General features: G+C 47.4%; 1 protein-coding gene across 1 annotated transcript; it reads left to right on the top strand.

The window, feature by feature from the left end:
* Window positions 1-229: 229 nt before the first annotated feature.
* On the top strand, window positions 230-18,268 carry LOC142564056 (acetylcholinesterase-like). Its single transcript, XM_075674875.1, has 4 exons — window positions 230-383; window positions 5,853-6,143; window positions 9,759-10,981; window positions 17,986-18,268. Exons 2-4 carry the CDS (start codon window positions 5,877-5,879, stop codon window positions 18,125-18,127), a joined length of 1,632 nt encoding a protein of 543 aa, XP_075530990.1. The 5' UTR covers window positions 230-383; window positions 5,853-5,876; the 3' UTR covers window positions 18,128-18,268.
* The last annotated feature ends 248 nt before the right edge of the window (window positions 18,269-18,516 follow it).

Here is an 18,516-nt window from a genome sequence, read left to right as displayed (position 1 = left end):
GCTCGAACTAGCATTTGTCTTTCGCCAGTGCAAGCGTTGGTGGAACCCAGACAGCGGGTCTCATGCACGAGCCAGCAAGTCCGTGAGTGCACACATGCTTCATCAAGAGGGCCGCTGTGCTGGCGTCAAATGGATACCCGTGACCCTGACACGAGCATGCACGCTCGACGGAGGCGGGGATCGCAGCCCTTTCTCTCTTTCACTTGACGCTCTCGCGTCACACGCGAGCTTTCCTGTTCGAGCCAGCGACGGTGCGTGTTGATGAAACACACACAGTTTCGCAGGAATCCCGCTTACCCCGAGCGCGTCGTTGGTTGTGCTCATATAGAGATGTTTTATTCTGGATAGCCACTTGGGTCCCGGAGTCTATATTAGAGGACGAGGTAAGTGCATCAGCAGCAAGGCGTCCCTTCGGAAAATCCGAAGGCTGAGACGGTCCCATTTTTTCATCTCCGTAGCTGTATCTTATGTTGATTCAGTTCATTTATCTCTATATTTTCGTTTGCTGTTATTGTCGTTGTCTTCGACAAAGCCATGTGCCTCTTGTCTGTGTGCAGGGATAAGTAAACTTTTAAAAACAACAATTTCTTGTAATTATGGCCCCAGGTGTAGAAATTTGGCAATATGTTTTTCCGTTATATGTTGTGGCATTCAGGGTCAAACGCCAGTATCATGCGCCCGCTCTGATTGAGTGATACATATAACGTAATACTTTTCATTCGCGCTTTCCGTCACATTTCCGAGCACCACTCCACAAAAATTATCACTAAATCCGCTGGCTGTAAGCAGTGCGCCACGCAAGAGTATCGCTTGAACGTCAAAAGGAAACCCCTATGGTGTATGCTGCCCCCTTGGGACGTCCTGCGAACTTGCTTCGCCAAGTTCTTGGTCCGCACAGGCATATCGCTGGCATCCGAGCACGTAAGTACGATTCTCCGCGCACACATGCGTGGCAAGGCGGGTTTTGATGACCACAAGGCGTCCTTGAACCATGCCAGCTTGAACCAAAGAATCACGGCTGATATCCATCAAGAAAGCAGCCACGACGGTGATTCAATCTTTATTCTGACCGAACATCCCATTAAAACTGTTCCGACGGTAGAACATAGAACGATGTTAAAAGCGATTTGAAAATTGATATGGGATGACACGTGATGGTACTTTGTCGTACTCACAGCGAACCTCACAACTACCCGCGGAAGCGCGCTGACCTCGCATTCGGATGTCGCTCCTAGAGGCTGCCGGCGCTTAGGCGTCGAGGCAATAGTGCACGCAAAGGGCAACCTTCCCGAGCACAGATTCTACGTTATCAGAGACACAGGAAACATGAAGCGGTACCCACCATGGGCTCCACAGAAGGAGCGGTGTCCCTGGGCTTGCGGTTGGGTACTATTTCGGCTTCCGTCTGTGATCTGCTGGCCGAGGTAACTGAGCTGCTAGATTGGCCGCTCCTGAAAGGCCTTGGTCTCGGGCTTATTCTTCTGATTAGCAGAATTTTTTGGTCACGTAAGAAACGTTTCTTTTCTGGCAAGGCTATATGTGTATCTTTTTCGTTTTCGTCCTACATGGTGTCACATGAGGATGTTCCCTCGAATACAACGGTCTCCAAACGGTCAGTTTCAAGATAAATTTTAGATTAGGGCGTACAGACCCTTCTGAGGGTAAACAGGAATGTTATCCGGTATTGCGAGAAGTTCATCGCATCATACTTTTCCGTTTAGTTTTGTCTCTTTCGCCAGTTTTTTGGCACACGTACATATCGGGTGTTTCAGCGAACACGTTAAAAAAATTTAGAAATTTGTATGTGGGAGTTAGCACAATTCTTGTCCATGAGATATCAACTCGAACAGGCGGACATTATTTGTCAAAATATTGAAGTGCATAATCGACTACTTAACAAGCATTTACTGATCAAGTTTTTAACTAATTACCTTATGGCACATATTCCAATCAACAAATTCAGGTGGAGGGTTCGCAAGACGGGTCCTTTTCCAATGCATTCTCAAGATGACATGACTTTCGAGATAATAATTCCGGAACTTTGGGGAGAGATACATTGGCGTTCCAGCGACTTTTGCGCTTAAATGTATAGAGCGACGTTTTCTTGACAAAATAAGTGCAACAACAGTGCATTTTCACCGCAAGTTTGGTGACGCACATGTCGTAAATGGTGTCATCCATGCAATTATTTTTACGTGGATATGCCTTGCAGTCTGATCTGCAGGAATTTGAAAACTTCAGTGTGTCAAAATAATTTAATATTTAAGATCCTCATTAGCTAATGTTCTAATTCGTTCAGCATGCGTTGTAATTTTTTATGAAAGTAATGTCTACCTCTTCGAGTACACCCGCTAATGTGTTAGAATTGTGCTATACACCGCTTGGAATTTTAAACTGTTTTTGAAAGTGTCCACTGAAACACCCTGTACATCGACACGGTGGGTGGCGGGCTTGGTGATCGGGGGGGGGGGGGGAGGGGGGGTGAAGGGGCAAGCGTTGGTAAGATGCATATGTGGTTTTCCGTTTGGAAGTAGCTCATTTTAGAGACACCCAACAACCACAACTAAATGAATTTCATGATATGCAGTGAGCTGGCAACATTGAAAAGACTATTTGGCGATGCAATCCTGAACACCGGAGGACATTGACGTTGGGATACGTCAAAGTAAAGCGAGCCCGTACTATACTATACTATCTATACTATCTATACTACTGCAGCGCTTGCCTAACTTAAGGCAATCCCGGCTCCTGTCAGAGATGTTGTCCAGTGGCGACAACAACAAAACAAATCATACAAGGCTCCGATACCAATGGACGCTATTTATCCAGAGATATACACAACAGATAGATGCAAAGTGTGTGGCACCAGAGCCATGCTAGAACACATGCTATGGGAATGCGAAGGACCAATACATGACAATGAGAGCATGACTTCCACCGACAGCCTCCGCGCGCAATGGCAGGCCGCGCTACTCAGCTCGAGCCTGGAAGACTAACTCTGGGCAGTCCAGCGGGCCAAGGAAGCCGCGGGGAGGCAAGAACTTTTGGACGTGACCTCGGCCGCGTGCCCCAGTCCACTACCTCGCCGGACGCGAATCGTTCTGACTCGAAATAAAGTTTTCTCCCTCTCTATCCCCCTAACAAAACTTTCAGTAGCGCAGTATTTTTCGTGCTGTCGTAACGTCGCGCAAGTCGTTTGCGGCTTCTGTGCAAGGTTGCTAACACTCCTCCAAGCTGCCGTTAACGCATGCTGGGGCGCCGTTTCACACCGTATGCGCTCTATTGACTTGTAAAGTGTTATGACCTTGGTTTGCGGCGCCGAGGAAGCCCAACATTGAGCAAGAAGGGCGCTTATTGAAGACTTCGTGAGAAGAAAATGAAAGGTATGAATAGAAGAGCGGCGGCAACTTGTCGAATAGTAAGCATGCCAGACCAGAAGATAGAAGACTTCAAGCGCACCCCCCTCGAGATCTGCACAGGGGAACAGGGGAACCCACGTGATCCGACATAACGAGAAAACGTTGAGTTCCTATTAGTGGAAGGCTGTCGTGTTGGGTAAACCACGACGCCACCTTGACTTTTGAGCGATTTGACGCGACGTGGTTGCAAATACGCATTGCGCATAGGCATACTTAGTGGAGGCGCGGTGTACGCGGCCTGCCTCGTCACGCAGAGTGAAGTACTGTCCACTTGATTCACGTGAGGCGACAAATGGCGCAGCAGCCTCCCGACTGCCTATCGCCCGATCATATTTGTATTCTAGTACTTCAGATTTCAATGGTGTAGGAATAAGACAGCTGGACGCTATGTGCAGACAATGTTCATGGCTATCGTATTTTCTCGCATAATCTACACCATCTACCTCCTCCATTGGCCAAATCACACAACATTGAAAATTGCTACAGTGACTTTCCACGGCTTTTTCTGGCCGGTAATAATGTTAGCGGATGGCTTTTCAGCGCCACCTGTTGAACTTTTTGTGCGCGACCGGAATCTAAAACAAACGAGGGATAAGGTTTCTGCCATTTCTTGAAGCCCGTGACTTGAATGCGTGCAGCTAATGTCGTCTCAGTTTTTCTTTATGTCGATTCACCATAAGGCAATATGCAAGCTGCACTATTGCTGTCAAGCTGCAGGATGACGACAATGCCGATGAGATAGCGATCAGAAGCGTGAGTGTTGACGCCGACTCTTAATTGGTCGTGCCAAAATCACTTTATTCGTGTGTTGATTTATTCTAGGTTTAGCCAGTGTCTGAAAATAAAGGGTATTTGCAGTTTCTGGTTGTGTGAAAGTTCTGCTATTTTAACTAAAGGAAGTGCCGCTTGCGAGTAATAGGAGGGTTGTCCGTAAAGTAAGGTTCCCAAGGTGCTTGAGTTGCGAGGAACGCTGTTACGCGAGATCTGGCGACACTGGCTTGTAGCTTGTTTCCTGCTCTCCCCGTACCCGCACCGGCGAGCTGTCTGCGACGCTCTTTCTTGGCTTAGCGGGTGTTAGAGATGGAACTCCCACTCCCTTCTTCCGCCAGGTGCGAATTACGCTCGGTGATTTGTCTTTTTTTTTGTGTGTGTGTGTGTAAAAAAAAAATTGCGCCGTGAACATTCATTCCCGACTTTGTGAAGTATACGCGAAAAGTGTATGAGCGTATAACACGTGTGCAAATGCTGAATAGAATTCAAAGGACGTACAGACGTCCATGACGAAAAGCGTTCTGGACGGCCGTCCGTTTTGGAGGAAACGATTGCAAAATTGGAAGAAACAATGCTGAAACATTGAAGGGTGGCGTTTCGGGAGCTGTGCGAGATGATCCCTGATATCACAAGACTGCACTGACAAAATTTTGACAGACCATTTAAGGTATGCCAAGGGTTTCTGCAAGGTGGGTCTCGATAATGCTTACGGAAGGCCACGAATGGCAACGTGCTGAAGCAGCCCGGGAATTTCTTCAGGCCTACACGACACCGGAAACAAAAAAAACAATCCCGTCAGGGGAAACATCCAGAATCGCCGAAGCCGCGGAAGTTCAAACAAGCACTGTCTGTCGGCAAAGTGACGGCGACCGTCTTTTGTGACAGGAAGGGGTTACTGTTGTGCGAATTCATGCCTGCCGCTACAACAATCAATGCAGACAGCAACAGTGAGACGTTGCAGAACTTTCTCCGCGTGATTCAAGACAAGAGGAGAGGCACGCTCACGAAAGGAGTGCGTTTCCATTAGGGCAACGCTTGTTTGCACATCGTCCGAGTAACAATCCCACCAACAAATTTGCATAGGGTACTATCACCCACATGCCCTACAGCCCAGACATAGCCGCAAGTGACCAAGCGACTACCATCCCTTCCTTGAATTGAAGAAGCACTAGCTGGGGCGCATTTCACTGCCGGGGAGGAGCTGAAAGAAAAGTTTTTAAGCTACCTTTACGGTGCAGTGAGAGAAGGCTACGATTCAGGCATAAAGAAGATGATACACCGCATGCCAAAGTGCTTTGATCTCAACGGTGATTATGTCGAAAAATAGGGTAAAATCTAAGCTTTACAACAAATGTATTATTCAATGCAAGTAAAGATGTTCTTCATTGTGAAAAATCCTCGGGAACTGTATTTTACGGACAACGCTCGTACTTTTTTAGCGAACAGTGGCTCGGGTGTGAAGTTACACTGACAGGGGCTTCATTTACAATTTTAAAATTAGCACATAGAACGTTCTCTGCGAAATTTTCTAGGCAGAATTATTGCGTCGGCAAAATTTGTACAAATTTCCGGCAAAATATAGACCCGCATTCAATTATTAAATACGCCATGCGTGGTCCAAAGCTTTGCTGACTTGTGGTGGCCTTTACGATTTCAACCTAGGCCAGATCTTCCGAGACCAGAGCAATGGCGACCAGTGCAGCATTCTTGGCGGGCCTTCTCGTCGCCGTCGTGCTCCCTGTCACGGCCGATGAATCATTCGTCGAGAAGCAGACCACGGACGGGATGGTTCGCGGCAAGGTTGTCCGTGTCCTGGACAAGACCGTCGAAGAGTACCTGGGCATTCCGTTCGCCGAGCCACCTGTGGGAAAGCTCCGCTTTCGGCCTCCACTTCCAAAACAACCTTGGGAAGGCACCGTGGACGCAACCGCTGGAAACACAGCCTGTCCCCAGGTGGGAATTACACGAGTACCGTTGCTTGACATGTGGGCTCACGAAGAGAGAGCCGAAGGCGCACGAAGTTAACATCACATTTTAGGAAAACACACTTAAGGGGAAGTGAAGAATGAAACAAATACATATAGCGCTGAACGCAATGTGCGCGTAACACTTAAACGGAAGGTTGCGATGGTGCAGCGCAATTTTGGAAACTAAATGACGCTGACTTTCTTTCAGCCAGCGAAGTAGCAGCCATAGTGGATGAAACCCTGATGGTCTCGTCGCCTGTAGTAGCTGGTCCTTCTCTCTGTTACGAGGAAGAAGGTCATGTACAATGGCTGTCTGTGGTACATTGTTGACGAGACGTCTACGCACTGAGAAGCCTGACACATATTTAAATACATTTCAACCATCTATGCCGCTTCAACGAAAAGGAAGGAAACTGCGGGGACCCATATTTATTAATCATCATAGGAGGGGAACAAACAGACACCAAGGACAATGTAGAACAAATAACTTGTAATTAGTGATTAGAAAACAAAAATTATAAATTAGTAGAAATGAAAGTGGATGAAAAAACAACTGGCCGCATGCGGGATATGAACCCACGTCTTCGCATTGCGCGTGCGATTTTCTTACCAATTGAGCTACGGCTGGGCCGCTTTCCCATTCATTTTCTTGGGTATTTATAATTTACTGCATGAACTAATCGTGAGAGTGTTAGCTATCGCTACCACTGACAGACCTAGGCGGTCGATGTGGAATATTATTTCTGCCGCAGGCGTCACGACTACGTGATCTATTTTGGGTGACGGTGGCTGGTCACTAAGCCCACACATGCTACCTGAAGGCATCAATGCTGCCGGATTACAGACCTTCGTTATGTCCTAAATGGAGTAACAAGTAATTTCCCATATGTTGGCATTGGTGTCTGTCTGTTCCCTTCTTATGTGATTATTGAAAACGGGGCACCTCAGTTCCCTTTGGACGAAGAACTCCAAACCGTGGTCAAGAGGCAAAGAATGATTTGGTTTAAAGAAAAGGCTAGTGCCCCTCCCCCAGCTAAACACAGTCAGAACGTATGTCCTACATTGCATAATGTCCTTCACTTCATGTTCGTCACTTATAGCGCCATATCCTATAACAAAAAAGTAAGCAGGAAAACAACCACTTGAACCCCCCCACCTCGCCGTCCAATACTTTAATCGCTAAACTTGATTTACTATCGGTGCGATGGAGCTTGTAGAGAGAGAGAGACAGAGCGAAATAACTTTATTGTCGTCGTAAGCTCATACGGTGGGGCCTTGAGTACAAGAGTCCAAGGGCCATGACGACGTCGCGGGCCTGCCAGACGAGTGCCTGCGGAACATGCAGGGTCCTTTTCCTAGCACAGCCACCCAACTATCGAAGGTCAGGATAAAGTTAATGTAAGGTTGGTGTAATGGTGCTAACACTCCATCCGTACGTGAAATAGCGTCGGGGTGCCCCACAACACGGACAAGGGGGAAAGTACGATTTGGGGTGAAGGAGCGGAGAAGTGGAGGTAAGTACTGGTCTGCGTTTGCCTTAGAGGGACCACGTCCTCCCTCAAGAGAGAAAAAGCTAGGGTATGCTTGACTAGTTCTCTCCTCTCCGAACTAAAACACATTTTGATTCGTAAGCGTGCAGCATTAGCACCAGAAAGACCTGCATAACCGCACTGGAAAGATAAAAAGAGACGTACTTCAACTATGCAACATTTCCAGCGTCAATGCAGCACCGTGAAATCTGTTCTTCAACTCGGTGTACATTTATACAAGACGTGAACGCAGGCAGAAGATTATATATATATATATATATATATATATATATATATATATATAGGAGAAGAAAGGTAGTTAACCGAGGGGCCCGATTTTTATTAGTCATATCGTGAGAAGCCAACAAACACTGACACCAAGGACAACATAGGGGAAATTACCTGTGCTTAATAAATGGAATGAAGAAACGATAAATTAATGGAAATTAAAGTGGACGAGAAAACAACTTGCCGCAGGTGGGAACCGAACCCACAACCTTCGCATTTCGCGTGCGATGCTCTACCAATTGAGCTACCGCGGCGCTGTTTCCCCCTCCACTTTCTTGGGTATGTATGTGTGCTAGTAAACCCTGGGAGTGTTAGCCAGCGCCACCACTCACAGACCTTGGCGGTGGACGTGGAACGTCCTTGTTGCCGCAGGCGTCACGAGAACGTGATCTTTATGGGTGAAGGCAACTGGTCAATAAACCCACATATGCTACCTGAAGGCGTCAATGTTGCCGGATTCGAGACCCTCGTATGTAATAAAGGAGAAGAAAGGTAGTTAACCGAGGGGCCCGATTTTTATTAGTCATATCGTGAGAAGCCAACAAACACTGACACCAAGGACAACATAGGGGAAATTACCTGTGCTTAATAAATGGAATGAAGAAACGATAAATTAATGGAAATTAAAGTGGACGAGAAAACAACTTGCCGCAGGTGGGAACCGAACCCACAACCTTCGCATTTCGCGTGCGATGCTCTACCAATTGAGCTACCGCGGCGTTGTTTCCCCCTCCACTTTCTTGGGTATGTATGTGTGCTAGTAAACCCTGGGAGTGTTAGCCAGCGCCACCACTCACAGACCTTGGCGGTGGACGTGGAACGTCCTTGTTGCCGCAGGCGTCACGAGAACGTGATCTTTTTGGGTGAAGGCAACTGGTCAATAAACCCACATATGCTACCTGAAGGCGTCAATGTTGCCGGATTCGAGACCCTCGTATGTAATAAAGGAGAAGAAAGGTAGTTAACCGAGGGGCCCGATTTTTATTAGTCATATCGTGAGAAGCCAACAAACACTGACACCAAGGACAACATAGGGGAAATTACCTGTGCTTAATAAATGGAATGAAGAAACGATAAATTAATGGAAATTAAAGTGGACGAGAAAACAACTTGCCGCAGGTGGGAACCGAACCCACAACCTTCGCATTTCGCGTGCGATGCTCTACCAATTGGTAGAGCTTTACACCTCTACCAAGGTGTAAAGATCACGTTCTCGTGACGCCTGCGGCAACAAGGACGTTCCACGTCCACCGCCAAGGTCTGTGAGTGGTGGCGCTGGCTAACACTCCCAGGGTTTACTAGCACACATACATACCCAAGAAAGTGGAGGGGGAAACAACGCCGCGGTAGCTCAATTGGTAGAGCATCGCACGCGAAATGCGAAGGTTGTGGGTTCGGTTCCCACCTGCGGCAAGTTGTTTTCTCGTCCACTTTAATTTCCATTAATTTATCGTTTCTTCATTCCATTTATTAAGCACAGGTAATTTCCCCTATGTTGTCCTTGGTGTCAGTGTTTGTTGGCTTCTCACGATATGACTACATATATATATATATATATATATATATATATATATATATATATATATATATATATATCGCGCAAATACGGCTCTTCTTCGTGCAAAGTGCGCAATTTACCGTGGAGAAGAGAGAGTGGCAAGTCCACCATTAAGCTCGAGGACTTGAGAGCACTACAGTTAAAACGTGTGCTTATACCCAAGGGCCAGTCAATGCACTTATTAGTTTTTTCTCTATTGTTTTACATGTGGACTGCACCAATCTAGGTGCTGTTAGAAGGACTCCTACTGGGCAACCTGAGCTTCAGTGAAGACTGCCTCCAACTGAACGTATGGGTCCCAGAGGTCGCGACTAACCCGGGCTCACGTCGTCCTGTACTTGTGTGGATTCACGGAGGAGCATTCACCTTAGGCAGCGCGAATATGGCGAAGTCTAGCGGAGTCTTGCTCGCCGCGCTGGGCGATGTAGTCGTCGTCTCCATGAATTACCGTCTTGGCATCCTGGGCTTCATGAACGCGAACTCCCCTGCGGCGCCAGGTAATGTTGGCCTCTTAGATCAGAACATGGCTCTGAAGTGGGCGCAGCGGAACATAGGACATTTTGGAGGTGACCCTGAGCGAGTGACGTTGTTCGGTGAGAGCGCCGGCTCGATGAGCGTACACGCGCAAATCATGTCGCCTTTAAGCCAAGGCCTCTTCAAGAGGGCAGTCTTGATGAGTGGCACGATGTACAGCCTAGACACGTGGGACACAGTTCCGGAAAGCATGGCCAAGGCAGACAAGGTCGCTAACGTTGTGGGGTGCTCTAACGGTGGAACCATCGAGCTGTCAACGAATGCGGAAGAAATCCTGGACTGCATGAGAAACAAGTCCGCAGATGAGCTCGTCAAGGCTTCTCTGGAGGTAACAGCACCGAAGCTGGCCCCATTTGCGCCTACTTATCACAACGAGTTCCTTCCCCGAAATCCAATAGTGGCCCTGAAGCGCGGTTTCTTCTCATCTGTGGAAGTGTTAGCTGGCGTAACTTCGGACGAAGGAGCTGCATTTCTGCTGATCCCGTTGGTTCCAGAGCTTTTAGTGGAAGACCTTCAAGGTTCTATACCAGAGGAGCTTGTTAAGTCTCTTCGCAGCGCGTTATGGCAAGTGATTAAAAATGACATACCGGATACATTGGAAACGTACACCCAGGGAGCACCAAAAGACGATAATAACGCACTGAGACGCCAATACATCGACTATCTGTCAGACAGATTATTCAACTGTCCCCTGCAGTTCTTCGTGGAAAAGCACAGCGAAAAGGACAACAAGGTTTTCACGTATGTGTTCGCCCACAAGACGGCGATGCTTCCACTGCCTGGGTGGATGGGAGCGCCCCACGGCTCCGATGTGGCCTTCGCGTTTGGTTACCCCTACGCGGCAAATCCACATTCTCCAGATGGTCGTATGGCTGAGGCCTTCATGCGAATGTTGACCAGCTTCGCCGAAAAAGGGTACGTTGGTTTCCTTATACTTATATAGCACAGAGTGAATGTGCTCTGCGGTAACTTCTTTTATATTTAACACCCTCGTGCTACGAATAAACCAAAGTGCCCTTGCCCATCCATGAGAGGTGTACCCCGACGCATAATTAACATAAAAATTGTATGCTAATGCCAATCTTTAAAATTGTCCTCTCACCGAACACGAAAAACATCTCATATATCTACTTTCATCCGTAAGAGCGCGTGAAACATATCGATTTTATATGGCCACTTGCCGCGAATGACGGCTATGGTACATTCATGCACATCATCTTTCACATGTGCGTTAATACTGACGCTTCCAACGCTCAAAATAAAATGGTTATGATTTCGCATCATAAAGGTAATGCGATTTAATCAAAACAGAACTGGTAATAATTGAGTAATTTCCGACTGATTAATCCAAGATTTATTGTCCAAGTAATCTAGGAACTTACCGGAGAATGCTACATTACTGTCAAAGTAATGAAAAAAGTAAGTATCTGAATAACGCCGTGCAAAGAATTTTGTGGGGAACATCAATACACCACGCTTCATACAGTTGCAATTTCGAAAAACCAGTGAGACGGATCCAGCGGAATGGACACGGGCAAAACTGAAATAAAGACGCTAAAATAAAAGGATTTCTTTGGGAGCTGAGAATAAGTTAGGAAAAATCTCACTGTCCGTGCACTCAGGAAATAAGAATAGTTTGGTTACGTTGTGTTTACCAAAAATTTGGAGGGTGCTTAGGCATGGCGTATCAGCGTGAAACATGATAGCTTTCAAAGATTCCTGACTGCTTCTCACGTTCCCGGCAAGCGCAGCATATGTAATGATAGTGATTACCGGCAAACGTTGGCGGCGAACGCTACGCACGAAGTCGAGTTTTCTGGTACGAACGCGGCCCCTTGCGTGGGCTGTGATGCGGGAGAGGCGAGCGCCATCTGGAGATATTGCAAAGAACCGGGCGCGCCGCTCCGTGGCCTCCAAGATCTTCGCGCGCCGGCGTGCGCAAATAGCGGAAGCTGTGGCAGGTGTATACATGGTAGAAACCCCGGAAAAGGTGTTTGAGTTTTTGCGTAACAGAATTATGCTTTCTCGTACATTCAAATTACAATCCGACGCTATCATGTCTGTAGGTTGTGTGTAAGTCGTACTTTACGATTCTTCTAGGTGTTTTAGCTTGAGAAATTCAATTATTTCAGTAAGTTCCTCGCTCAACATGGAGGGCCTGTTTATTCGTAGTTCGATAATCCTATTATTGCGACGTGACATCGGACACTGGACACCGACGCGGGACACCGGACATTATGCTACACGGGGCCCTTAACGCTATCCCGTTAATAGTTGCCAAGCGTCACTCAAACTGTGTAGGGCATCGTTGTGAAATGCCCCAAGGTTGCTTTTTGCTTGCGAATAACGCGAGCCGATGGGAAGGTATATAATTTCTCAACAGCTACTTGAACGGGAACCTGCGATTTTTAGAGAAAAAATAGACGCACCATGACACCTGCAGCTTTGTCACTAGCAAGAGTTACAGGAAGAGTAGGACTGCGCGACTTGCCGTTCTGTTACACGCACCGAAAGCTAGAGTAGACATGAATGTGGGCTCGACTAGAATTTTCTTAAATTGACTCATATACGTGTGCAGAAGCATCAAAGCACTAAAAGAGGTTTAACAATTTGGATTCTTAAAGCCCATGCAATCAAGAATTCAAGGCCGCAGTAATCGACTTGACTGAGAGAGAGAACTAAACTTTTATTTTCCGAAACGGTAAACCGAGTCCGAACCCGGTGCACCCTAGGCGGGAGGGTTCCTTATTCCAAGAACCCTCTGGCTTGGGCTGCCTCTTTGGCCCGGGCGACAAGACTGCGTTGGTCGTCCAGGTCATCGGAGGAAAGCTTGGCCTCCCACGTTTCGGTTATCGTGTGGATCTGCGGTGAGTTGGGGCGCTCTTTTTGTGCTTCTATGGGGCGGCTTTCTTTGGAGTCGTCTTGTGGAGTTTGTGAGGTAGGGTCTGTGGATGTGCCACGCAGTGGGCAATCGTGGACCATGTGTTGCAGGGTGTCTGGAACGTCGCAATGGTGGCGTATGTACGAGTACTGCGTAGGATACAGTATGTGCATGATTATTCCGTGAACGTAGGTGTTGGTCTGTAGGCGGCGCAGGATGACTTCTTCCTCTTTGCTTAGATTGTTGTGTGGTAACGATTACGTTGTTCTGCAGAGTCGGTGGTGTTGCAGAAGCTCCAAGTACTTTAGGGCGATGTCATCAACGTTGGTAGCCGGCCTATTGTGGGATGGCAGGAAAGCCCGGCTGGTATGCTCGCGGGCAGCGGCGTGTGCTGCCTCATTTCCTGTCATGCCCTGATGGCCTGGAACGCAGTTGATGTAGGTGTAGGGGAGCGGGGCGCATGCGATGTGATTTCTTAGTATTTTGAGCGCTGTTTCTGATACGCGGCCTTTTTGATAGTTCCGAGCTGCCGCTTGGGAGTCTGTTAGTATTACTGCTACTTCCGGGCAAGTTGTTATTGCCAGAACAATTGCCGTTTCCTCTGCAGTCTCAGGGGCTCTTGCTCGGATGGTGACAGCTGCAAGTTCTTTGCCTTGGTGATCCGTGGCGCTTAGGGCAAAGGCGTTTCGTTTAATATACCGGGCAGCATCGGTGTACCTCGTATCAGGGTCTCTTCCATATTTCTTGCTGAGTGCGCGGATTCTGCTTTGGCGACGCTCCTTCTGATAAGTTGGATGCATATTGCGCCGTATACTTGCAACGCTGATGCAGTCCCGGACTGCAGGTGGGATTCTTGCTTTCTGGTCTGTGTCTGCAATGAAGCTTTCACTGTATTTGAGGTAGCGCAAAACTGCACGTCCGGTGGGTGTGAGCTTGAGCCGCTCTAGTTGGCTGATCTTATGAGCCTCGACAAGCTCTTACCACGTATTGTGGACACCGAGCTTGAGGAGTTTCTCCGTTTATGCCATGGGTGGCAGCGTCAAGGCTACTTTGACTGCCTTTCGATTGACAACATTGAGTTTATTGATTTCTGCCGGCTTGAGCGTCAAGTAGGGAGTTCCGTAAGTGATACGGCTAGTTAGGAGAGCTTGAATTATGCATAGTGTCTCGTGCTCCTTGAGTCCGCTTCTTGGGTTTGGGATCCTCTTGACGAGGTGGGTAACTTGTGACAGTGTGTGTTGGAGACGCGGGAGAGTGGCCGCCCCTGATCCGTCGTTGTGGATGTGAAGTCCGAGTACGCGAAGAGAGTCGACTGTAGGGATCTTGGTTCCGTTGAGCGAGACGCTAGGATCGGGTTCGATATAGTTAGGTGGTCTTCCTTGTGTCCGTGCTCTAAGGACGAGAAGCTCCGACTTTTCGGGTGCGCATTGGAGACCGCAGTCTCGGGGCTATCTTTGCATAGTATCGACGGCTTCTTGTAGATTGCGTTCTTGTTGTCCAGTAGTAGGTGCTTTGGTCCAGAGCGTGACGTCCCACAAGATGTGAGGGAAATGGGACATAGGTTTTCGATGCGAAGGGGTTTGTTGGGTTTGGGGATCATGGTGAACTCCGAATGCTTCCAGGCTGCTGGTAGGTGCCCCTTTTCCCAGCAGTCGTTGTACTGTAGTGGCAGATTGCGGGAGGTTGCGTAAGAGCTTATTAGTTATTCTGTCCTTGCCGGGACTGGTGTTTCTAGTGAGTTTGGCTAATGCTGCGTGGAGCTCTGCCTGGGTGAATGGTCGATCGAGATCTGGGTTTGCTGCACCGCCGTACATTTTTCTGCTCGCTGATGAAGTGGGCTTGTCGCTGCTAAGTTTTTGCTGAAGCTCACGAAGGAGATCATCCTCCGATCCAGCATGATTGTGGATCAGTCTGTGCAGATCTTGCCTCTGTTGCGTTTTGGTGCGATCGGTAGCTAAGAGAGCGAGTAGGAGATGCCAGGTTTTCTTGGTGCTGAGTGTCCCTTGTATGCTGTCACAAAAGGTGCGCCAATTTTGCCTGCTAAGTTGCTCCGCGTAATGTTGGGCCTGTATGGTGAGAAGGGCGATTCGTTGCTTAAGTTTTCTATTGAGCTTTTGTCTCTTCCACCTCTTCAGGAGGCTTCTTTTGGCCTCTCAGAGATGAAGGAGATGCGGGTCGACTGCGGGGGTGTTGGTGATTTGCTGGATGCTGTTGGTGTGGTTTTCTGCGGTGATGAGAAGGCCCTTGAGCCAATGGTCGATGTCGTCGATTGTTGTGTTGCCGCTGAGGTTTTCTCTGAAGGACTTCCAGTCTGTTAGTCGAGCAACTCCAGTCTTGGTTCGTTTCCGGTTACGTGCGATGTCAAGTTGGATAACGTGGTGGTCGCTTCCGAGCGTCTCCGAGAGTCGACTCCACTCGGCCCAGTGGACGTTCGCAGTGAACGTAAGGTCCGGGTTTGTGTCCCTGGAGACACTGTTCCCGACTCTCGTAGCCTGCAATGGGTCGTTCCAGAGGGTCAGCCTCTGATGTTGAGCAGTGTCGTGCACTCGCGCTCCCTTCTTGGTGGTAATTGGATAATCCCATGCTGTATGTGGGGCGTTGAAATCTCCCATTACAACAACTTGATGGCCTTTCGTGCGTTTCCTCCGTTCACGGACAAAGTGGTCGAATTCCGGAAGTTGATCACGAGGAGGGCTGTATATGCTGCCGATGAAGACACTTTGCTGCGTTTTTCTGTCTGGTATGATTTCCACTAGGGTGTGCTCGATGGGGATGTCTTCTATTTCGTGTCCCTGCGTTGTGAGAGTTTTCTTGGTAAGGATGGCTGTGCGTTGAGTTTGTGCATGAGCGATGTATCCTTGAAGTCGGACGTTGTGGGTATTGGTTTCCTGTAGGGAAATTACATCAGGGTGGTCCAGTTTGACGAGTTCTTGTAGGTTTGCATACCGGGGACAGAAGGATCGACAGTTCCATTGCCAGATGTGCAGAGTATTTTGCGGGCTCTTTGTTGTGGTTTTACGTGTCGCCATCATGAAGATCTTCAGCTTCACAGGCAGCTTCATGGTTGGGTGAGATCGAGCAGGAGGCATTGCGACTGTTCGTGCGTGCCTTCTTTCTACCCGTCTGCTGCACTGATGAGCCCCACCTAACGAAGTCATGCGTAGTAGCAGCTGGATGAAACCATTAGGCAGAAATAGTGCACCGAAATCTACTTAAATGCCCAATTGACGATGCCCTGCTAGCGTCCGTTAGAATTCCATTTTATCATCCTTTTGCTCTGTCTCCTCGTGATTTCATGTAGCTTGTTATCACACGTTGAAGTCCTTTTCGCTGGTTTAACATCACAATAAAACAAGTTCATTGTTTGATCTAATGATGGGTAATCCTTCTGGATGCAGTTAAGCAACGTTGGAGTGATCATTTCCTGTTTGTGATATTTGCATCCGCTTGATACGACACGCCTGCTATCACCCTCTTCGAACTGTTGAGCAGGACTACAATTATATTTCGCAAATAATATTCCACCAGTTTCTGTAACGATAGGCACGGAACGTCGCTACAACTCTTATTCATTTACATTTATTCTGCTAATGGAGCGCGGTATAACTTATTCCATAAAGATGCAGTCAGTGTGATCTTATGTTGAACGCTAATAACAACCTGTTATTACCTGGCTAAAGCCAATATTGGGAGACAGTATATTCTAGGGTGCTCGAGTTAAAAAAGTATTAATAATTATGTACAATGTCATCAGGACCACTAGAACCTAACGCTATTCCAACCTTTTTCTGTTCCGTCACGACAATCAGCCCTCCGTCAAACAATTTGTCAAACAATTTTCGCGCCACCCGCACGTCACCTGTCTGTCACGCGACGTCACAAGAACCCCGAAATCTCCCCATATGCTGTAACATGTAGATACTGATTATGCATGATTAGACCAAACAAAAGAAAAAAATTATTATTTCCGGTTCTACGCCTTTCTTTTTTATTAGCCCTCCGCTATTGGTGAAAAGCAATGCGGCTGCGCTTACTTCGCCTGTCTGTCGCACGATGTCACAAAACTGCGAAAACTAGCCTCGTCAAAGGGAAGCGCTCGCATTACAAGTGTATTTATATTGCGAACCAAACTAAATTTTTTCGGACAATCCGCATAGTACCCCGTTCCGAGAGGAATTGAAGATCAATCAATCAATCTTTATTTTCATTCTGTCGATGACACACAAAGGAGGACTGTGACAAAAAGCAGTTTGCCAGAATAGCTTGACTAGGTCGCAGCCCTAACAATCAATTTCCAATCCGATTGCTAGGCAACAAGATTGCCTAACAATCGTCTGCTTACCACTGGCTACTAGGAGCTGCCGGGGACCATGAATTTATTTGTGTATAACAAACATTTCCGTATGACAGTGTAACGCTGTCGAGCCCTTTTAGCATGTTTACTACATTGCTCTGCCAACTCTTCTTCACTGAGGAACCATCTTAGAGGCATTTTAAATCTTTCGTTGCAGGCTGCCACGATTTTCGATTAGCCAGCGCAAGCTAAGCACCGACAAACACACCAATCGCGGAAGTCGGCAACACGCTCCCCATGCACTCATCTTTCCACTACTATAGCTCGGCCCTGCTGAAACCTCGCCACTTCTGCGTGCTCCGCGCTTTTCGACAGCCAATTAGATGAAAGAAACCTGCTTAGATAGGCAATTTATGGTTAAAATTTGTTTTGAAAGTAAACAAAAGTGACTTCCTACAAACTAGGAGAGCATTTGATTGATTGGTTCAAACAATGCTGTGGGTCCCCGCCCGATACTTGCGTCGGCTTTTACGTAAATTTGACGTCAGCAGTCTTGAATACAGACGAATTGGAATACTTTTACGTTATAGGTCCCCAGGTATATCAACTACTGTACCTGTGTCATTGCGGCTATTGAGGTTTTGTTTTCCGCACAATCAAGCACTTATTCGGTTTCTCCTGATGTATGTTTCGCCATCGATACGTCTGTGGAATATATTTGATGAAATTTTGTCTTATCAACAGGATTCCGGAACTTCCCAACAACGAGACGTGGCCACATTACAGCAAAGACTCGCCAAGCGTGATGGTCCTCAACAACGGCCAATTTAACGAGACGCAAGGATTCCGCTCAAGCTACTGCGAACGCTGGAGGCCTTTGTACTAAATGTGTCACTGAGGTTTTGCATCGTTGCTATGCATTACTGGTTTAGTAACTGTACATGTGCATTGAAAGAACGGTACTACAATCAAGTCGTGCTGGTAAGGTTGACCTGCCTTTTCTGAAAATAAAATGTGCTTCTCTAAACTCTGAATGCAAAGCGCCAGCAGACAACGAATGCCGAAAAGTCAGACAGCATCCAAAAGTTCCTTTCTGTTGCTGCAATATTGTAGAAAACTTGGCTGACCCTTTGAAAACAATTAGTCATAACTCGAAGCTGAAACGTGTTTTCCAAAAAGCAGTGACAGATTTGTTGCACCTTCACATACATAAGCCTATAAATATGCACAGTACTTTTTTCTTAATTACTGTTTCGCTCTAAGGTCGAAGAAAGA

Source organism: Dermacentor variabilis, chromosome 11 (assembly GCF_050947875.1).
Source record: "Dermacentor variabilis isolate Ectoservices chromosome 11, ASM5094787v1, whole genome shotgun sequence".
NCBI lineage: Eukaryota > Metazoa > Arthropoda > Arachnida > Ixodida > Ixodidae > Dermacentor > Dermacentor variabilis.
The sequence above is the reverse complement of the archived record's forward strand: the minus strand, read 5'-3'. Positions and strand labels throughout refer to the sequence as shown.

Bases quoted from the DNA above. Each gene is read 5' to 3' on its own strand.
- LOC142564056 (XM_075674875.1), top strand. From the start codon at position 5,877: ATGGCGACCAGTGCAGCATTCTTGGCGGGCCTTCTCGTCGCCGTCGTG. The intron at 6,144-9,758 runs GTGGGAATTACA...GCACCAATCTAG, and splicing joins GAAACACAGCCTGTCCCCAG to GTGCTGTTAGAAGGACTCCT. The intron at 10,982-17,985 runs GTACGTTGGTTT...TCTTATCAACAG, and splicing joins ACCAGCTTCGCCGAAAAAGG to GATTCCGGAACTTCCCAACA.